The 23,024-nt window shown below is 41.9% G+C and overlaps 1 protein-coding gene across 1 annotated transcript in view; it reads right to left on the bottom strand.

Moving 5' to 3' along the window:
- Window positions 1-10,140, bottom strand: part of LANCL2 (LanC like glutathione S-transferase 2) — a 29,385-nt gene extending 19,245 nt beyond the window's left edge. The window contains exons 1-2 of the mRNA XM_068674842.1: window positions 9,715-10,140; window positions 817-934 (exon numbers count right to left, since the gene is read on the bottom strand). Of these exons, the coding sequence (XP_068530943.1) occupies window positions 817-934; window positions 9,715-9,888 (292 nt within the window). The 5' untranslated portion in view covers window positions 9,889-10,140. The remainder of the gene's footprint in view (window positions 1-816; window positions 935-9,714) is intronic.
- Between the last annotated feature and the right edge of the window lie 12,884 nt (window positions 10,141-23,024).

Here is a 23,024-nt window from a genome sequence, read left to right as displayed (position 1 = left end):
AGGATAACAGACCAGATCTGCTCGTGGCACTTTTCAAATACGCTGTGCTAAAAGCAGGAGTATGTCTGAAGCGTGAGCTAGACAGAGCAGGAATAGAATATGCCATTGTAAGGAGCAGAGTGGCACTTAGGAGGCCAAGATGGAAAAGCGTTTTGGCAGCTTGAAGAGCAGTGTCTGTGTCAGGCTTGACAACTGCATGCTCTGCCTAAAGGATCAGAGGGCTCATTCACACTTGGACAGCATCTGTAATGCTGATGCAAAGCTCCAGGAATCACGGTGCCTTGTGATAACCAGCACATGCCTGTTTATCTTCATATACATCACAAATCTTGCAACTCTACCTCCATACTCCTCCTCCTTGCACACTCATTTTACCTTTTTTGTACAGACAGAACAAGCAGAACTACCCATACTGCAGGTTTTAAGGCATCTGGGCACAGAGCACCCTCTCCTCAATGATTAGAGGATTATCATTAGAGAACTGCTAACTAAGTCAGTTGAACAAAAAAAATAATAAATTTTAAGAAATCCTTAAAAAAAAAAAAAAAAGAGGTAACCCAAAAGAAATAGCCTTAAAAATCCACTCCTTTTGCAGGACACAGATCTCAATATACAAAAGCATATTATCTCTCTGTAATGAGATCTGTTATCCACTGCAGTCAGTGAAAGTCATTCCCAGACAACAGTGACCAAGGTTCCAGAGTTAAAACAACTCATATAAATGACTGTATCATAGTACTTCTGCTGCTCCCTTATCTGAAGTTCCTTGAATGAAAACACAACATTTATGAAACATTCATGTTCCAGCTTTCTCACCAGTCCAGCCAGTGTAGGCAGAGCAGTCATGTGGATCTGCTGTCTTCAGCCCTTCTTCCATTTGCTGCAGCAGGTCCTTGATTTTGGTCTGGATCCGTTTTGTGAACTGAGCGCTGACCTGAAAGAAGGAAAGGAGAAAAGGGAGTGAGCCAGGAAAGGAATGAATCCAAGAAGCCAGCTGCTCCACTTCTTTGTTTGGGAAAAAAAAAAATACTATCTGCAGCAATCAGCAGTGTCAAGGAAACAGATAAAGAAAAATAGATGCTCATATTTCAGACAGCCAAGGCAAGATCAAACCATCATCTTAAATGATGTGCTTAATCACATCATCCATGATGTATTCACATTTTCTTTTTAAATCCAAGGCTCTGCTTGATTTCCCAGTCTGCGACCACCAGGCAAGTCATCTAAGAGCCATAAAATGCCCTTCCTCTCGCTCCTTGATCTCTCCTCTCACCAAAACGCTATTAGGATTGGCATACTTTATCATGAGAGGAGGTTGTTAAAAGCAGCAAACTATTTAAGAATGACTACCTAAAAGAATAAGCTAGACACAAAGAAGATGGATAAAAGCAGCTTGGCAGCTTCAGCTCATCTATTTTGCCTTCGGCATGAAGCTGAGGAAACAAACCTTTGATCTTATTCATTGCTTGCTTTTACTTTTGAGCAAGAAAAGTTTACAGATACTATGTATGAAATATTACACAGGAGACTATATCACTGCCACCATTTCCTCTCTTATTAAACCTAAGATGCTTTACTGACTATTCCCTTAAGACTGCGGGACATGGAAATAGTCAATTAACTAGAATTTATTGCCCTAATAACTACTACAGGAAAGCGTGTTCAAGAAGTTCCTTCAGAGGACGAGGTTACATTTGCAGTGGGAACATCTAGGAAAACACTCAAGAATGTATTATCATGAACATATGTTATAAATTGTATGACCTACTGATAAACTTTTCCTATTAACTCAAATATAGAGTTTTTAATAAGTAGAGCCTGAAAAAAAAAGGAAAAATAAAAACACTCCTTCCCTTCATGGGCTGTAAGAAAAGCTTTATCATTATTGGTTATTTGCATCATTCTGATGATGTACAAAAACTTCATGACACCAAGAAATATTTCCTCAATTTGCTTTCTCTACCCTCTACAGAAACACCTAAGCATACAACAGTTGGCATTCATGTCTTAGTTATGCAGGCAGAAACAGGTAGAAGGAAACTTGCTAGCAACATGAGAGCCCACAGAACTGTCCCACCTCCCAAATTGAGTCCCAACACAATGGTCTCAGCATCCAGAAAAACGGCACGATGCAGTTTGGCTGCTTGTCAGCTCGCGTTGAGCACCCACTACTGCTTTCTGAACAGCGCTCCACCTCCATCCACCACTTGCTGCCTTGGTCTGTTCCCAACCATCAGCTAGAACGAGTCGGATTTGCGAAGGCTTGGTTTAGCATTCAGCCCATCTTCAGCAGGAGAAGCTAGCTCGTTAGCAAGGCAAGCTCTTGTTTGATTACAGCATGTTCCAACAGGGAAGGGTTCAGTCAAAAGGCAGATCCCAAATGCTGCTCTGCAACCAATTACTCAAAGCACTCTTGTTCGGAGTGCAACTTCAAATAGCAAGCAGTGAATTCAAACATCCACTTGATAGATTTGGAAATAGGAAAGATAGCAGGGATCGTACAGGTCCTCTGAAACACTCAGAAATCTCTAGGGCCCAAATCTATGTTATGATGGCAAGATAGGGAGGGAGAGGGAAGTTGTGCCATTATAACTCATGTCACACACTTACCCTTCTCACCTGCCTTAGGGATGAGCAAGAGCTCCCTTGACCTTCCTGGTAACTCCAAAAGCAGGAAACAAACACGGTGAGCACCTGGCATGTGCTCTTTGGCCTTACTGTGGCATTAAGCACCTTTTTGCTAGGAAACCATACTGCGCACACACAGCGTCATCCCCTCAAGCCTCTTAGCCAGTTCAGCGAAGTCTCAGCACAGAGCAAAACCTCTCCCGAGCACAGGGCATCTCTCCTCCCCCAGACAGCCGTGCCACGGCATATGGCAAAGCAGCGTGAGGAAATCAGCACAAATGCACCCAGGCTCACTACTCAGTGTATCCGACAAGAGTGAACAAAGACGGGGTTTGTGTATCTACTGCACATCTCGTGCAGGCTTTTTGTTCTGACAAGACACCTGCTGCTACTCAATCAGGTTATTTTTTTTTTTTAATCCAACTACTTAGAGGCAGAAGGAGAGGACTAGGATATAGGGACACCTGGGTCCTGCTTTGTTTGAAACCTCAGTCCCACAGAAGTTGTACAGCTCAGGCTGGCACCTCCCTCTCTAAAAAGGGATCTGCGACTTACCTATCTTGATTCAGCACTTGGAAAGGGAAAGATGAAAGGATTTTTTTTTATTACAATTATAATCGTTTATCAGCCCAAACAAAGCTACTCCCAAGCTCGTGCCAGTGTGAATAGATCACACGTGGCAGCAAAGTTTTCCCCAGCTACCTACGCCTCCACCACTGCTTGCATTTTTTATCTTTTCTTTTTGCTCTGAAGCTCTAACAACAGAGCGCTGTCGCTGTTCATCTGGTAGGATCCCACTGTAAGCTTTTAACAGATGCTTACGTGTCACAGAACAAATTAATTACACAAAGAACTGAACGTTGAAAGGTGGGTTTTTAAGATTTATAAACCTCCTTCAAGGAATCTTATGGCAGCATTACAGCTGAGCACGAAGCGCGCTAGCTCGTGTTGAGCACAGATTGATTTTCACGAGGAGCATATTCGTTTCAGGAGGATGATTCCAGCTGGCATTCAGCCTTTTCTGCCGGTGACTCTTGTTTGGAAAAACAAAAACCAGGATAGCTGGCCTCTGATATCCTGTACGACACTTACTCCTGGTTCACAACAGACTGGGTGATAACAGGGGCAGAAGAGTTGCTTTAACAAGTAGAAAAATCTCCCTCCAGGAATTCAACGTTATTCCCCTGCTGCTGAAGGAAGAACAAGCACTACCACCCCAACCACTGCTCAATTTTTAGATCAACAAAAACACAAAACATGAGCACTAATCCCCAGTAATACCCATCACAACCCTGAGCCACATTGCTTATGGTAACAAGAAAGGCTCGTTATCAGCATGAAACAAAAGCACTGCAGAAAAATACAAACATGTTGTTGTCGCAAATTAATTGTTTTGTGATTTATTTGAACCACATCATTGTTTCCATTGCAACAAGGCAGCATGCCAACCTACATCCCAATGCAAAGCCTTCTGAAGCCAACAAAGAACGTAAGGAATGTAGGTATATAAAACCCCACTCAGCTTTGGCACTAATGACAGTGTCCAAATTTTGCTGTCCTTGTCAGCATGATTACCTCCATCCCCTGTTTGCTTTCTTCCATTTGCAAAGTTCCTAAAAAGAACTTAAGTGATCTTTTTTTTAAACCCATCTCAAAAATTACACACACACACCAGAATGTGCATAAAAATCCCCTAAAAAATGTCACTTGCAGTTGACATCAGAATAATGTACTGATTCTTACTGAACCACCTCCCCATTACGATCACATCCAGCTTTGCAGCTGCGATTTTCCAAGCAAGCAGCACCAAGAGCAGATGAGGCAACACGCGGCTGCAATGTATGCAGCTTGTACTACAATTTCAGGAAGGGAAGAGGAGCCTGGAACTTAAAAGTCTTGCAAGTTTTGAAAGCATGCACATTTGGACTAGATATCACACTGCTTACGTTAAGTCTGACACTGCAACTGTGAGAGCTCATGGCACTCCTTTTGTGCACAGAAATAAGTAATACTCTGACAGATGCAGGGTGAGTTATTTCGTTTGCTTTTTTCAAAGACACTTTTAGATGCTGATGTATTTTTCAAAAACACCTCTCAGTATTTATTTGCATCGTGCCACATCTATGCCAAGTAACTTGTGCAGACGCGTAGCAAGACACAGAACTGAGCTCAGCTTCCTAACGAGTTGCCAATACATGTTTTTCTTGCCATCAGTGGCTCCCAAAACCATTGCCTTTCTACTAACATATATATATATTTTTATCATTAGCTGTTTCATTTTGCTCAGTTACCTTTTGTAGGACCGATGCTACGTGCGAGAGTAGACTGAAGAAGGAGGTGACTTGATAACACAGGAGACGCGAGATGGTCTCAGGAGAAGAAGAGATGGTCTACGGGCAGGGTGCTACCTCCTGAACAAGCAAAACACTCCTGGCTAACCTGATCCGAATGGAGATGAAACAGAAGAGGCATTTCAGAGAGAAGTGACGTTAATGGTGATGTGTAGAACAGGAGACAAAATGGTGCTGGGCTGCCTTTCAGGCAAGGAGCATTTCACAAGGAAGAAAATAGAGCTCCAGCAAGGATTCACTCAAAAACCAAACTGATACAGAAGACTACACAAGGGGCACAACAGTCACTGATAAGGGAGAGTGGGGAAAAAAAAAAAAAAAGTCAGAGCAGTACTGAAATGTGAAATCCTGGCATTGCTGAAATCAACGGGAACTTTGCCACTGCCTGTAAGGGAGCCAGGTTTTGCACGCTGTGTGCACAGGTTTCTTGACGTGGGATGAAATCTCACACTCACCTCCACAGGGCTCCTGCAAGAGCAGCCCCGAAGGAATGCCAGCAGGATCCCATGTTCCGCTGGGGAGTGGCCTGCCTTTCTGCACAGAAAACCAAGTTTCGCTTTCTTTTTAACCTTAAACAAGCAACTCCTACAGCTCCGAGAGCAACTCTCCTGCTCTGAAAATACCAGATACCAAGAATTCTCCTCATCCAATCCCTGAAACAGTTCAGCACAGGTCCCTGCTGTTTCTCAATTAGGTTCTTCCAGAAATAAATGCCAGTTCTGCAAAACCACATGCTGAAAAATCACTTGAAATGCTGCTGTCTGTAGAACACATTGCTCTGTTTTTTCAGTGATCTGGCATCTAGTTCCATAAATATGATAGTAAGGAAAAAAAAAAGGAAAAATAGGGGATGGAGAAAAAGAAAAACAATAGCTGTAGGCAAACAACAGCCTTGCCTTCTTGATAGACATGCCTTCTTGAAAGGCACAGAGATCAAAAACTGTTGTGTGTAATAAATCCTGCAAGTAGGATTTATATTTACTCACTACACAGATGTCTTCACCCTCACTGGGACATTTTTAGGTGGTCCACAAGCTGGAAAAAAGCTAAAACCTCTCCCAATACTGCCTAAATTATTTTGATACATAGACAGCAGGTATATTCCACATAATGAACCTGACAGTACATTGATGTTGTGTGGTCAGACCCAAATACTGTATATATTAAAGTTTCATTTATCTTCACACACACACACAAAAGGGTGTATTACACTTGCTTGTGCAATTAGCCAGAGTAACAACTCGTTAACAAACAGGTCTGCGAGATAAAACTAGAAACTGGTGAAGACTGGATATATGTGAGACAACTTAATCAGATGTTTTTGAGGTAGTAATGCACAATGAAGTGCAATAAAAGGGATTCTCACGCTGAATTTTGACCAAGAGTCCCAAGAAGAAAAGCAAACTTTCCTTAAACAGGAATGTGATTATTACATGATTAATGTATATATTAATATATATATTTGTAGTCTCTATTAAAATAGCACACACTTGACATGGGATGCCAGAAAATGGTGAAAAGAGTGGCAATCTCAGAAAATGCAGATCCCGCAACAAGAAGGTGGGAAGAAACATTTATTGGCTCTAGAGGTTTGATTTTGCCTGTGTTGCAACAAATGTTATGATTCCCATTAGTGTAAGTGGTTGCAGAGTCAGTCCCACAACAGAGAGAGCTTGGTGCTCTCAGCGTGACAACTGAAAGGCCCAGCGAGGCCTTCCAACAAATGCCGCGTGCTGTGGTGTAGGATTTTGTTTTTATTGGAAATTTTACAAGAGGATGGAGACTGAAAAGCCAGAGAAATGAATTATCAGAACAGGTTATTGAGAAAACACCAGGAAACTGAGCACCACTCAGTCACCCAAAAGATAACCTAAGGAAATATTCCCTATCCCCATTAAGCAATAGCTTTTCCCAGAAAGCAACGTGAGCTTTAAAACAGGCTCCCTGCAAAACCTCATTGTATAGGTTTGTCAAAACACACAACCTTTTACTAATATTCTTAAACCTTACGACAAGTGAGAAAAAAAAGGTTATTAAGAAGGAATTGGCCTAAAAAGGAATTACTGTTTGGGCTTCCTAGTGACCTAGCATGAAGTCTGAATGAAATTTAAATGCTGTCCAAGACCACCCCTGTGATTCCAGAACAAATCCAGGCAATTCTCAATTGAGGACAAGGGTGTGATAAAGTCTTGATGTCAGGGGTGCTCTTCTTGCACTTACATGGCACCTGTACCAGGTTGCCTGGGCACTGGTTTGCTTCCACCTTCCCCTGGGTGACCAGGTAAGACAGCCTGCAGGCAGACTGGAGGTGGCTCCTAAATTCCCTCTGACCAGGCTAGGGATGTAGGCAGAGAGCTGTGCTGGCTCAGAGGACGGTGCCTAATCTGAGGCTGCTGCTGGTGGGCCACCCAACGAGCCAGGACAGACCTGTCCTCAAACAAACCCCTCACCAGTGAGCCTTCCCCACCGTTCCCCTTCCCAGGAAACCCACAACAGCTTTGAAGCCCTCTGCTACAAAAAAAAGTTTTGATAAATGGCTTCTGAGTCAGGACAACTGGCCACCAACCCTGCTTTGCACAAACCTGTGCAGCCTTACCCACCCGCAGTCCCCAGCCCGCAGCTAAAGGGCGACACAACACCCACAAGGCTTGACATTAACTGAAGGTGAAGGTTGCTTCTGCTCCAGTTCAGCTGGAAAGGGAAAGCAAAGCACAACGCTGCTCACAAGAATTACTCTTTGGGTCCCAGACTGCAGGGACCCATACCCTACTGTTGTAGTATTATAATACCTTGTAATTAAGAACGGGTGGGTTTATAACTAGACTTACCTAGGATGCAGGGAAAATATCAGAACATCTGCTTTTCAAATATTAATACCTTCCCCAATAAGCACTTACAACACATTAAAAATTAAATGAACCTTAAAAGACAAACTGATTTTCCCCAGGAAGTAGGGAATATGCTTTGTTCTGAGTTTATGGCTATTTATTTCTCTACCCGCCCCCGACTCTCTACATTATTTTTTAAACTTTAGGACCACTCTGACATCTATAGGTACTTTTCCAGGCTAAAGTATCTCTACGGGGTCCGTATCAAAATAAAAAGAGTTACAGGATATATGTGTATTTAATTGAAAGAGTCATTATTACTGCAACTACTCTCACGATTGCACATCAGCAGGCCAAAGCCTTGGTTGCTCTTCTGCTGTTCCCATGCACCCCGGCTTCCTGCACCATACCTCATGCATCCGAGCAGCATGCACACACCTCCACATGCAGCACCCTGTCCCAATTGTCTCACATTTCAGACAACAATCTGAAGAGCTTCTCGTCCTTTTATTTTATTTAGAAATTTTCGATGGCAACCGTGGCAGCTTATGAAATCAAATGGAGGGATTAATAATGCATCGCCTTCCATGACAACAGCAGAACCCCGCATCCTTCTGGCTGTCATTACGTGAGTCACTCAATTCTCACCATCACACAGAGCAGCAGATGGGAGGGAAAAAAAAAAAAAAAGACGCAATGCACTGAGGGCTTCTGAAAGCCACTTTAATTTTTAAGAAACCTGTGCTACTGTGTAGAGCAGTTTACAGAACACACTCCCTACCCTGCGTAAAGTCCTTTTACCTTCACAGGGCCTTTAGGCAGGCTAAGATGTTTCTCTGACAGCACTGAAGCCTGTTAAATGCAAAAAGCAAAGCAAAACAAAACAAAAAAGAGCACCTTAAAATACTCATCAAGAAGTCTCAAAAAAGTCAGGATGGCATTAGGACTGACAATATGCAAACACTACCAACAGTACAACTACACATGAATAGTGACATACTGATAGCCATGATCTAACTGTAATACGTAGGACAATTCCTCAGATTCTGCAGATGCAGAAAGAAAAGAAAACGTAGGCACAGACCTGCCTTCTCCAGTGAAACGTACAGTTGCAAAAAATCAGAGTAAGCCTACTGAAAGTTGCTGTAGTTACACTGCTTTAATGCAGTATAGAAGATGGGTTGTTGTTTTGTTGTTGTTGTTGTTTTTTTTTCCACAGGAGCTTCACGCCTTTGTACACAGCAAAGCCCCCCCCTCCCCCTTCACACTTCAATTCATCATCATACGTGCTTGTTTGTTTTTTTTTATATATACTAACCCAGATACAAATAAATAAATAAACCATAATTATCTTTTGGGGAAAAAAAAAAAAAAAGAAAGTTTTAAATCAACACTGAGCATGCTACCTGGGATTTCTGTAAAAACAATTCAGATTTTACTTCCACATCTACCCTTGCTTTTTAAACCTCTTCCAGTGCCAAGTTCTACTTCTGACAGCTGCGGTGAGGTCTAGCAGACCCCCAAAGCGACCCTTTTTGTGCACCTGGCTTAGCCACACACAACTTTATGAACTTCAGCCCCTGCTCCTACTTCAGAGACCTGTAACTGCTTCACCCTGACCCCGAGCGAGGAGTCCTGCTCATTTTTGTGATGATCATCACTACGCTGCTTCATGAGCCTACTCTGACAGCCGTGCATCACCACGGATCCCCAAGCTGCAAGTGAGTCGAGGTGAAGTTGTTTTCGCTGCCTGCCCATGTGCACGCCCAGCAGTGTCACCATGCGGTGCTTCCCCTGGCAGGAGGATGATGCAGCACGGAGCGGCTGCTCGGGGCTCTGCAGGCAGCGAGGAGCTCCGCGCTGTGGCTCTCTCCTTGCCCGCTGTGGCTCCAGCCCCGCCGCCTCACCTTGCCGTCGGTGCCGAAGGGCAGGGGCTCGTCCCCCGGCGCCGCCTTGTCCCGCGGGGCGCCCTCCGCCGCCGGCGGCTGGTAGTCGGCGTAGGGGTTGGTGAAAGCCCGCTCCTCCATCTCCGCCTCGCCGCCCAGCTGCAGCTTCAGCCGCTTGGACATGCTCTCTCCCATCTCAGCCCGCCCGGGCTCCTCATCGTCCCCCGCCGGGGGCTGTGGCTGTGGCTGTGGCAGCGGAGCGGGGCTCCCTGCGGCTCCGGCCGGCCGGCCCCCGGCCGCGGCTCATGTCAGAGCAGCAGCAGGACGAGGGGGAAGGCCGGCCCCAGCAGCAGGCAGCACGCCAGCACCGCCCTCGCCCGCCTCATCCGCAGCTTCCGAGCCCCGGCCCCGGCCCCGGCCCCGGCCGGAGGAGGAGGAAGAGGAGGAGGAGGAGGAGGAGGAGGAAGGGGCCGTCTCCTTCCCTCGTCCCTCCCTCGGCTCGCCACGTCCCTGTCGCCGTGGTGACCGCGCACAGCGCCCTGCCTGCAGCAGGCTCCTCCCCGAGGCCAGGCCGGGCTCAAAACAAAACAAAACAAAGCCAAGCCAGGCCGTGTTCAAAACAAAGCACCAAATAAATAATAAAATAAAATGAAAACGCCCGAGGGGGCCCGCTCCGCTGCTCGGTGTGCCCCCAGCCCCGGCGGTGCTCCACAGGCCTCCCCAGGAGAGCTGGCTGTCCCATTAAATATTTACTCTGAGCCGTGCCATCGCTTTTGTGCACTTGTAGCTCAGCCAGACAGTAAACTATTAATTCAAGACCTGGACACTGCAGATTTATTGATCTTCAGTGTTATGTACTGAGTAATTCTATTGCTATCAAACTACGTATTCAGCGTGTAAGATTAAATGTAGGTGAAGCCTGTCCCGGCATTGGCTTCAATGTAGAGTTGTTTGTAGAGCTATACATGTGAATAGAAGGCACATGTCCATTGTCTTGTGGCAAGATACACGTTTTAAAAATTACTTTATTCATTTATTTTTAGCAATTGAACTGATGACAAAGCAAAAATTCTAAATAGCTTGTAAGTGAAAGTAACCATCAACTCAAAAATTACACAGTCATCTATAAAATAGCCTGTTCTGTAACCATTTAAAAGAACACAAAACAAAACAAACAAAAAAAAAAAAAACAAAAAACAAAAAACAAAAAGAACACTCTTTTTATGTTTTCCTCTCTAAGATCTTTTGTGCTGTGTTGCTGAGCCTGAAAGCGTAAACACAAAACCGTTAAAAAATAAAATGAAATCTTGGTAGATATTTTGCTAGGCAAAGAGCTTGTTTTCATCTTAAATGGTGTCCTGCTCTCAGCGAAGACCAGCTGTGTCAGTACAAGCTAGTATGTTCCTGTGACTGAGATTAAAATTGAGCCTTTAGTACACATGTGTGTGGTTTCTACTTTCTTACACATTCCACAAAAGATGGGAATGTAAAGGCCAAATCATGCCAGCTGGTATCTGCTCAGTGCCTGCAGATGAGAAGGGAAGTGAAGGATGCTCCACAGCACTGTACAAGAGCAGGTTCGCTTCTCCAACACCCTGTTGTGCCTGTGGACCTGAGATTTCTGAGGAACTTCTCTATCTAAGCTCACCATTATTCGCACCATTATTTGAATTTGTTGTAACAATGTTTTTTGTTTAGTCTTAAATATACAAGACCTTCTTTTGTTCTTAGCAGGTGGGGTATAGTTCAAAAGACTTGATATTTTTTCTTTTCAATTGGTGATTTTTTTTTTTTTTATTATTATTTTTTTTAGCCTTGAAGCTAAAATAATAGAGAGCTCCACCGCCTCAGTAGGAATCATGGATAAAGGCAGAAGAAAAAGGTTCGACATATTTTAAGCAAGAATACATTCATGTCTCTCAACTGTAACAGTAAAGAGCAAGAGGTCTTGCCTACTGAAATCATGATTTCATGGTTACTTCCATCCAGAACACATCTCAGTGCTACTGGAAGCAATGAACCCTCATCCTTTCTTCCTACTCGTGCTATGCACTCCTGTAATCTGCCGTCTGCAGCCTTGGCAAACATGCAGCCCTGCAGCAAGCTGTTCTAGCCAAACACTGGCTTTTTCCTTTCAGTCATGTAGGTAAAATTGCAATGGATGTTTTACTAAGACCTGATACCTGCTTCAAGATCAATTTCTTCATGTAAATCATTAGAAGTTTTACTTAATGGATAATTGGGCCAATTGTCCTTTACACAGGAGGAATTCACAAGCCCCTCTTTGCTCTCCTGTAACCCCCCTTGCATTCTTGAATGTCTGATACTGTGCTCTTGATGGGACCAGTGCCAGTTTTTGAAACAGTAAGATAAAGTATCTATTTCTTTTTGGGCCAGGACTAAACAATCGTAATCTGCTCATAAGCCATTAATGATGCTGTGGTTTCCCACATATTTTGCTGTTTGATTCCCAGTGTACTTAGTAAATTATCGTAACTAACAAGGGGGGAAAGAGCATTGTATATCACAGAGTCAACCCTCCCAGAGCCAGCACACAGCTGCCCTTCACACTGTGCCCCATGGGAGCTACAGAATCTGCAGCTTACACAATCAGCATGAACAGCCATAAGGAATCTCTGAAGCACTGGCTGTGACACGTTTAATGGTCCCTTCAGCAGCTGGCTTCATTCTTATTACACTCTAACAGCTATCATTTATTCTTGTGTGCAATGCCTCCAGATACGTGCAAGCAGCAGCCCTGTCTGTATTTTGTTCGGTGGAGATAGGGTGATGAGCATTGTGACTTCAGCACCCATTGTAAACTACCTTGTAAATTCTGGGAAACCAATGTACCGGCTGGCATTAATCTCATTTTATTTCTAAATATAGATCTATGAGATTCAGCTGAAATTATCTGAAAGAAGTAAGATCTTCGAGAATGAACAAACACTGCTAAAGTGCTGCATGAATAATAGAGGGCCAGGCTGGGTGCTGCTTTCTTCATTAGGTAACTGTGGAAAACAAGGCAGGGCCTCTTCTCATCTTGCCAGCACGTCAGTTGGGATGGGACAGTTTACACCTGCTGCAAATCATGGATCATACATTTATTTCTCATGAAAACTGTAGTCTTTCATACTGACCTTAGCTTCCTCTCTACTCTTCAGACCGCACTTTGTCCATGCTGCAGCCATTGTGTTCTGCAGAAACCCTTTTTCTCCTCTGGCACTACAACAGGCCTATAATAGCATACAAGGACTTCCTATTTGCCTCTTCACCATTCCTATCCCATCCCTTAGCTGTATATCCTCATTTATTTATTTATTTATTTCTCTTTTTGTTTTATTCTCCACAGCTGTCTAGTACCATATTCTGCAATTAAATTATTTGAAACTGGTAGGCCTAATAAACTATGATGGACTGCTTTTTGTAATTAACACAATGTTATGAAATAAAATCTGCAGGATCAGGCTTTGCATTTTGCTTGCAAAAGACTCTCAGACTTTGGACCAAATTCAGCCCTGTATTTCAGATTCAGGTGGAGTATGACAGTTCACGAGAACAAATGGTTTTGTGTGATATGCTATATCATTCTACTTTCTGGTAGCAACAAATTTCTGTGGCTGCTCTAAATAACTGATCTCTCTTGCAGCATAATTTTGCTATTTAAGATCTCAAAGATTTCTGTGAATCTGTTAAGACACTGTGCTACTTAACTACCAAATAAATATTTTAATAATAAATCCATCTTATATAATTTTTTATTATTATTATTTTCTGTTCTTATCTTTGGTCTTGTAGCAGAAAAAGCACTGTCAGCAAGTCTGTTGCACTTCTGTTTTGGTGAGAGCACACTGATCAATGGTAAGCCTGAGCAGCAATTGTTGCTCTTCAGCCTGTTTTTAAAGAATGGATTTTGTCATAATCAAACATTTCAGTTCCTTATCCCCTTAATCCTAGTGGTTCTCATTTTTTCACATCCTGAGGAATAGAACTAATAATGAAATTATGCAAAGATGCCTATGAATGTTCTCATATGTCTTTGCTAACTGTCTATGATGAAAATTGACACTCACTATTATTTAAACTTATCCTTTATAATCTTTGGCAGAGCATTAATTTTTCAGAGGAGCTAATTCTAAGCCTAACGAGGTTTGTAAACCCAGGGAAAGAACAGTCCAGTTATTAAAAAGCAACTGCAACTCTCCCAAGTGCAAGAAGCATAACAAACAGAGGTGAAATATGTTTTCCGTTAGGCTACCTGTGGCTGGCCGATATCTATACATAAAGCAACAATACAAGTGCTGGATGAGAGGATTCCTGTTGTCTAAGGAAACTGTTTCAAGTTGGATTCTAAAATATCTGACTTTATCTCTGTTACATCTATTTTCTTTTTTCTTCTGGTATTCTTTGAATGACACGATCATAATGTGGCTTAAAAAGCAGGCCTAGTCACTACCTATAAGGATAGGTGAAAGAATCAGGCCCAGAGGTTCAGCAGAATTAATGGGCTTGGTGCTGTGATTCACTGAATAATCTTAGTCCTGTTCATGCAGAGGGGGATTAGAGAGGTTTATGTTCTTCAAAATGGGCTTCACAGCTTTAGGTTCTATCTTCAGTGGTTTTCACCACACCAGGACAGAGAGGAATAATATAGTTTTTTAGGGGACCAAACATGCAAAACACAAGCACCTTCAAGCAAAGTAGCTTTATAACTTCTATAAGATGAGAAAGAACTGCAACAGTACAAGAAGGGAGAAGACAAATAAGGGGAGGCAAAGGAATGTGTGGTTGACAAGACAGAGAAAGAAAAAACATCAAGGTCCAGTGAAGTGCCATGCTGCTCCTACTAAAGGAAATGGGGGAAGATTTTATCTCTACCCTGACACTGAAAGTACAATTGTAGTTCAGCTAAGTATTGGTCAAGATAATACAACCTGGATAACAGTAGTAGTGAAACTACAAGAAATTCTCCAACCACCACTGGCTGCTGTGGGTAGGCATCAGCCTTCAGACCCATCAAAACAAGGCTGAGAGGGAGGACAAGCAAACTTCTTATCCACCTTCTGGCTGCAAGAGGTCTGTGCTGACATATTTGTTTGTCCAGATGTTAAAAATCACCACAAGAAGAGTTGAGCACTGCAGGCATTCATCTCTGCTGTTATTCCCATGAGCTGATTACTCCCTGTGTCTAACTCCTTTGCTGCAGTTTCAAGCCAGTGCTGTTCATCTTACTCTCAGGGATGTAGAGAAGAGTTTACACCATAATTCATTCCTCTCTGCAGCCTTGCTAATAAATCGTAGCCAGCACAACCTCAACACAGTGTGGGTATGTGGGTCATAGTGCAAGGAATGAAATGGGCCCTGTGTCTGAAAAACACCTCACTCCTTCCCACTGTCCCCCACCTTCGTAGAAAGATATTTTGAATCCCTTGTCTGCTGTTCATTTGATGATTGTTGTTTTGTCCAGATAACTGTGTTACAGCTTCCTTTGTTTATGTGCAGCTCTCTTACAGAAGGGCCCTGAAGATACCTTTCTTGCCACCAGCAGTAAAAAAAATCTGCCAGGTCAAGCATTTAACCAGAGACCTGTATCATAAAAGCAGAATGAAGGTGAAAGAAGAGCCAAACGTACTCATGTGTCTCAGCTGATTTCCACTAATTGCTCTGAGAGCCCTTGGGACTACAGCTTTTGTAGAAGTATAGGAAGTCTCATTTTCTGCCATATGTTATAGACTTGTTCCTGCAAGCTGTGGAGAGTTTTTTTTTTTGTTTGTTTGTTTGTTTGTTTGTTTTTTTGATGAGCGTATTATTTTCAGAAGCCTGGATCAGAAACCAATTTACAAAGACATTGTTGGAGCATTCAGCACTCAGCAGGATTCTGCCCTTCTCATGTGTACCACTCATGTATTTTACTAGATGCTGCCTAATACTGTGAAGAGCACCTGACAGTGCTCTTCACAACCCTTACTGCATGCTACGTGCCCCAGTCTTAGTCACAGAAGCAGGAACTGCCTCATCTGGTGCCTTAGGTCCAAGCCTGAGCTAAAATCATAGCATGAAGAGCTGGGCTAAAACATATGGAGATAGATGGGTGTCAACAAAATAATAAACATGTTCCCCTGTTACAGTTGCTTCTTTACGCTGTTAGCCTCTCCCTTCCTGGGATTTCTGCATCTTGAGGTTGGGAAGAGACAGAGAGAGAAAAGAGGCAGCTTTTTTTTTTTTTTTTTCTTTCTTTCTTTCTTTCTTTCGTTCTTTCGTTCTTTCGTTCTTTCGTTCTTTTGTTCTTTCGTTCTTTCTTTTTTTCCCCTGTTTATTTGTTGTTTTGTTTTGTTTTTGTTTTCATTAACAACATCAGGTCCATGCTAACCAAAAATGCATTCTGCCAAATGTGCTTGACAGATCCCATCTTTTGAATTCTTCTTGCAACCTGTCCCCAAGTTCTTATTTGCATCTCTGTTTTGTCAGGAAGTATGTGGAAAAATTCAGAGTTCCCAAAATTAAGATGACTAGATTTGTGGAAAGGTAATCAACTGTAACAACAGTAATTTTCCTTTAGCTAGATAAGCAACAAAAAGCAAAGAAAGAGTCCTGTTTTGTTTTGTTTTGTTTTGTTTTTAATAGCTTAAGGAGAAGGCTAAGAGTATTAAGGAGATTAAGGGTAATCTAGGTCTATCTAGTGAGAAGCAAAATGAGTATTTTGGCTGTTTTCAGTAACACGGAGGTTATAGAATGTGGCAGTGAAAGCAGGGTAATGGGAACAAGTGAAGGAGAACAAATTACCACATGCTGGGTAGGGGTTGCAGCAACACAAATTATTTAATACCCAGCTTGACTGGGATCATAAGAGCTGGCAAATGTAGCTACAATTCCCTCAGTGATGTTTATTTGTGCAGTTATAAAATCAGGCAGTACTGTGTGGTTGGTGAATGGCACATATAGGACCTGTTTAATGAAAAGAAAAATAACGAGGCATGCCATTACCAACTATTAGTATGACCTCAGTGGGATGCAAAGATTCAGATGAAATGTTGAAGAAAAGATTAAAAGGGGAGAGAGACATAAATGGAAATGGAAGAAATACAATGTGGTTTGTTATACATAGTTCACACAGGAGGAACTTGCCACTGTTCTTTGATTAGACAACTGGTTCTGTAGCTGAGGCATGTACAGTGGCTATCACTCAACTGTACAGCTGCAGTAGCATAACAGGTAATTTTCCATGTAGCCCAGGAGCAGATTAATGCAATCATTGTACTGTAAGCGAGGATCTGGCAGAAAGGGAGGAAGAATGTGTTCTTGTTGAGGATGCACGGGCTAGAGAACAGTCAATGGGGTTGAAAATGGAGTGGGTTTTTGACTGATCCTAATGGACATTTGTATTAGCAATGTTTGTACAGAAAATAAGGAAAAACAAAAACATTTAACTTTCATGATGGAAGGACGATTGACACAGAGAAGGATCAGAATTTTGTAGTAGAGCTGGTAGCCATAAATGTGTGGTTGGTAGTTTCAGTAAGGATAAGGGTGTACTGACCACAATGCAAGGTCATAATTACTCTGTCTGCAGTAGAGATTGTCAGGCATGCTTAATAAGAAAAAAAAATCCATTAAAATTGGAGCAAATGCAGAGAATGGGAATGGAGAGTCTGTTTTTTGCAGAAAGCCTAGACCACTCTGGCTTTTTTAGCAGAACAAAAGCTGAAATGGTGTGTATTGCTCTCCATGAATACCAGAGAGGTATAAATATAGATTTGCACCTATACCAGGGAGGAGACAGAATGATTAAGGACAATATTTGCAACTGAACAAAATGGTTATATGTTGCCCATGACTTAACTATCAGAGAGGGAAGGTTTTGGAGCAGACTTTCAGTGAGGCTTTTTACAAAGGCTTCGATGAACATCTTGAAAAAATGCTATAATGTGGTTATTGTGAGCCAAGATTCTCATAGTCCTGTGCCTAGGAGGTGTGAAAGAGCTTCTACTTAACTGTAGATAGGTTTTGTTAACTTGTGATTAAAAGGACTTAGGCTTTTTTTTGCCCTTCATAAACTTTCTGGTGAGGAAGGTGAATTGGCAAGTGAGATGGTTGTAATAATCACTGAGGTCCTGAGTGAGATTTCCTTCAGCAAGCTTTTGAAGTCTAATTGAAATTAACAGTTCTGCACATTTGTTGTTTACGTGGGGATGGAGAGCAGGCACCTAAACCTGCTTAAAATTCTGCCAGGGGACTGACAGGCCAAATCCCTGGGCTGACAGATAAAAAGTTAGGAAAGGAAACTTCTAGGCAGTTTTCCATTTTGTGACTTGAAGGGCTATTTCAGTCTGAAGTGAATTCCCCGTTCAAGTGGTTTCCTGACGTGTTTATATTTCTGTACCTCTCTCCTGGTATTTAACTGTACAAATATTTCTGTCATCCAGCACTGGACTTCCAGGTCTAACAGTGAATGAGAAGACAGCTGAAATATGAAAGTGGTGCCCTCCTGGGTGTGATCTAAAAGAGGCTATTAATACTGCCTTATTTAGATTGTACAGATTAGGAAGATATGGGAGTGTGCTCTCCTTTTTCCCTCAAATATTCTTGTTTTGAACTGCATTTTGGCTCACGGAATAAAGGAATGACTTGGTTGTTGTATAGTCTCTCCATCGCTGTTGGGCTGGGTGCAATTCTCGATAAGGTTGAATACCACCAATGTAGATATTTCTGCAGCTAGGAAGGGACGATGTAGGTGCCAAGCAGAAGTAATACAGTACAGAACTTCATAAGCTTGAATAAGGTGAGTAGTAATTGTTAGCACCTTAGAAAATCTAATTTCTGCTGGCACAGCTGCATTGACTGGTATAGATTTCCTTAACTAACAAACCAGATTAACACTTCTTTGCATGTGTGTTGCAATTTGGTTGCAACATCACTTCAGAATTAAGCAGATCACTTCTGCATATTTCTGGAGTAATGCTAACCATCGAGTAGTACAATATTGTTGTATCCATGCTTAAACAGGGCATGCTTTGCAGGCTTTTTCGTATGTCTTATTTGACCAGAAACTGTTGCAGATTTCAGACATACAGGTTTGTTAGCACACTGGCCTGACTTCTGTAAAAATGATAGATTCCAAGGACTAAGGGGGAGGAAACGGTTGCAAAACTATTGATCATTGTTTACTATTTTAAGAAAAGGACAGCATGAGAGAAGCAAAATGAAGATAATGGGCTTCAGTTAAGCTGACTTTGATAAATGTGGGGAATTTGTAAGTAGATTCTCTTGGGAAAGTAGTTTAAGGATAAAGGAGTGCAGGAGAGATGGCAATTACTGAAAGAAGCTGTATTTAAGGCAAAACATCCAATTATTGTGCTATGAAGGAGAAAGGAATCAGTGTAAGAAGCAGGAATAGCTGCAACAGAAGGTCTTTAAAGTCTCAGATATTAAAACTGGAATTATTTACAAATCAGGATAAAGCTGACTAGAAGAAAGGTAGACCAAGGGTTTGTGGTTGATTCCAGGATGATTAAATGACAAAATGACTTACTGAGGGTGATAAAAATTAATGTGAAAAGATTCTATGAGCACTTACAAGAGAAAAAAAAAAAAAGTTCAAGCCTATTCCTTAATAGGAGAGGATTGGAAATAATAAACCACGATGAGGACAAGATATTCAATGACATCTTTTCTTCAGGCACGACATAGAGGTAAATCATTACCAAATGCCGAAAGCAACTAGGTTGTTTTCAAGAGCATGGATGCATGAGTCTGAGTAGGGAAAGAAAAGGTTAGAAAATATTTAATGTGTTACGTATATTAGTTACAGTGGAATTTACCCTGGAATATCTAAGAAATTTAAGAAATATCTGAACAGCTGGCACTTGTTGGTAATAGGAAAGGAGAAAGTTCTCTAGGAAAGAAACAAAACCACAGAAGCCATCCTTAAAAAGAAGAAAAAGAAGGTTCAGGGAGCTAACAAGCAGTCAGTCTATCTCCGTTAGCCCAAAAGATATACAAGACTAAATTATTAAAGAACCAATTTATAAGTACCTAGAGAATAATAAGGTAATAAAAACAGCTAGAGTAGTTTTGTCAAGAATAAATCATGTCAAACTAACCTCATTTCCTTCTTTGACAGGATAATTGTTCTCATGGATAAGAGAGCAGCAGCAGATAAGTCTTGACTCTAATAAGGCTTTTGGCATGGTGCTGCCTTGCATTCTCTTAAGGAAACAAGAGAAATGTGTGCCTACCCAGAGTCACGATACAGTGAGCACACACACTTGCATGGTTGGGTGTTAAACTGGGAACGAATTAAAAGCAGGGGTCTGCAGAATTCATATTTCTACTCGGTATTTTAATTAAGAATTCAAATCATGAAACACACAAGTTTCCAGCAAGCTAGGAGGGACTACAAGCTCCTTGTGATACAGGATCAGAAGTCAGAGCCATATTAATAATTAGCACAAAAGACCCAAAACCAACAAGGGAAATCTAATAAAGTCAAATTCAAAGTCAAATTCCCTTGGGAAAGGGAAATTACAGAATCAGTTATAAAAGAGGGGATAAATAGATGTGATGGCTCTAATGGTGCATGAATGAAATTGTCATAATATGATACCGTTACAAAAATAAACAAAGCTCTTGCTGTGCAGTGCTGACAGAAGTGTTGTAGATAACATATGCAAGGTAATTATTCTTCCCTGCTTGGCCCTGGGAGGCTGACATTGGCTCTGAACACGTTTTGGGACACCACATTTTCTGAAGTGTTGCCAAACTGTGAGGTGTACAGAGGAAGGTGATCAAAAACGTAGGAGGCAAAGAGAATACGAACAGAAGCCAATATCCAAAGACATGAATTGTGAGTAAAGATTGAAATAAGTGGTTATACTTGGCTTAGGAAAAAGAAAACTAAAGGTAAGATGTACTAATAATCCCGTATGCAAAGATCTGTTAAAGAGAAAGGTGGTAATTTGCTCTCAAAGAGCTTTGCAAACAGATTATGACAAACTCAATGAATTTGTGTTGTACATATTTTGGGACTTACTATTAGGAAGTATCTGTGGTGCAGTGCCTAAATATGCTAGATAGAGGAGGGCTGTTTATGGCAGGGTTTTAAGATCAAGCTAGACAAATTATTAGACATGTCCTAAGTCTAATAGCCCTATCTTTCACATAGGAGGAAGGTCGATGTGATCCCAGGAGGTCTGTACCATGCTTTCATTACCATTATTCTATTAAATTAAGACCAGGAACACAGCAGGGTTGACTGTTATTATCTTTGCAGATAATTTTCAGTTCCAAGTTTCAAATATACAAGGGTATTATAAGGCCTCTTTTGTTTTATATGGATGTTAGACAATCACAAGTAAGAAAGGAATGTGATTAAATTTAACTGATTTAAATTTGGGGCCAGTTAAAGAATAATGATATGTGGAGGAGAAGATATAATTAAGGAACTGTAGGAGGTCTGTGAAGAATTAACTATGGTGTATATAATGAAATCCCAATAATTTCCACAGGCAGAGCTGGTAGCCTGGCTGGTAGAAATCAGCCTGAATGAGGAGACCCTGAAAGAATAGTGTTTGATATTGTGGAAGACAAAATGGAGGATAAGACCAAAATTTTACGGTAAAAGACCAACCATACAAGAAACTAAAAGGGAAGGAGGGCAGGCTGTAGGAGTCATGAAGATGACTCCTACAGAACCAAGAACCATCAAGAACCAGAAGCAATAGCAGAGAAATAAGTTTAATTCCCATATCCACTCTGTATAATGTTAGCCAGGGCAGAGACAGTAAAGGCTTCCAAAGTTATAATTTACTCATTTGCATTATTCAATGATGTGGTCTAGTGCAGTGGCCACTGGAGAGCTAGGATCTTAATCTTCTTGGGAAGCTGGGAATGTAAAGGATAAATATTAATGATAGAATCACAGAATGGTTTGGGTTGGGAGGGACCTTAAAGCTCACCTAGTTCCAACCTCCCTGCCACGGGCAGGGATGCCACCCACTAGACCAGGTTGCCCAAAAACCCATCCAACCTGGCCTTGAACACTTCCACGGATGCGGCATCCACAGCTTCTCTGGGCAGCCTGTTCCAGTGCCTCATAGTGAATTTCTTCCTAACATCTAATCTAAATCTTCTCTCTTAAATCTTCTCTGTATTTGTGCTTGGGATTGTCCTGGCCCAGATGTGGCAGCACTCCTGTAGGGACAGGAGCCTTATGATGTCCTCATCAAACAAGAGTCATGGGGCTGAGCCTGGGCTCCATGCCTCCTCTTGTGTGGGGAAGGCAGGTGGAGACCCCCAACACAAGAAGGGGGTTGGGGTCAGGGGGCAAATGGAGCTGTCCCATGGGGCAAAAGGTTTCCCTTTTCCAATTAATAACCAACATATTGTCCCTGTTGCATCCTCAATCTTGATGTCTGATAGGAAAGGACCTTACATGGTTACCACTCTTTAGCAGAAACCCCAGCATATACTGTGTAAGACTGATATGCCATTTAGAAAAGGCACAGAGTAGGAGGGAAAGAAGAAACTGTACTGAGGAAAGTGTGTCTCCTTTAAGTTTGAATGAATCCTGGCTTTATACCACGTTAATCTCCTGGCTATTAAACTGGAGTCATTATCCTCAAGCACCAATGACTGCAAATGCTGTGCTTACCCGTTGGAGCACACGTATGGGTGTACACACTCATTCACCTGAACCTCAGAGGAACTGCAACGTAGTGGACAAGTAGGATTGGGTGAGGGAGATAACAGACATTAGCAGATAAAATACTTAAATTCTTTGTTCTTAAGTGTATTCCTGTTATTGAGAAAGAACAAAAAACCATAGTGATTTTTCTGCATTTCACTGAGGCCTGAAGAACACCTGAAATATCTGATTTGTAGTATGTCTACTCTCTGGTTTACAGTCATTCTGGAAACCTGTTTTTTTTGTCTGGCTGGGGATGAAATAGTGCTGGACCAGGAGACATGGTGACTTACAAGTCTTATATGTGTCCACTTGACTTTTGAAATAAGCCACAAGGTCAGCAACTTTGTTTTCTAATGCCTGAGGCTTTGAAGCAATCTTTTATCTCGTACCTATTAGGAGTTTAACAAGGGGGCAAGGTTGGGTGGTGTTGCTTAGAGGAAATAACAGCAAAACTTTGCCCCTGTCAAGAAAGAAGACATGGTGTCTTAAGTAGTTGAAGACTAGGTTAGCTCTTTTGCTACTGATGCCTCAGAAGATATCACTGACCATCAACAATAAAACAGATAAGGCCTAATGTATGCAGGGCATTTTTTAACTCTAGGAAGTGAAGGATTTCTGCATGGTATTCAACTTAGTGTATTACAGA

The sequence above is a fragment of the Anas acuta genome, chromosome 2 (genome assembly GCF_963932015.1).
Source record: "Anas acuta chromosome 2, bAnaAcu1.1, whole genome shotgun sequence".
Classification (NCBI taxonomy): domain Eukaryota; kingdom Metazoa; phylum Chordata; class Aves; order Anseriformes; family Anatidae; genus Anas; species Anas acuta.
Note: the sequence above shows the minus strand (reverse complement) of the source record. Positions and strands in the feature narration are given on the sequence as shown.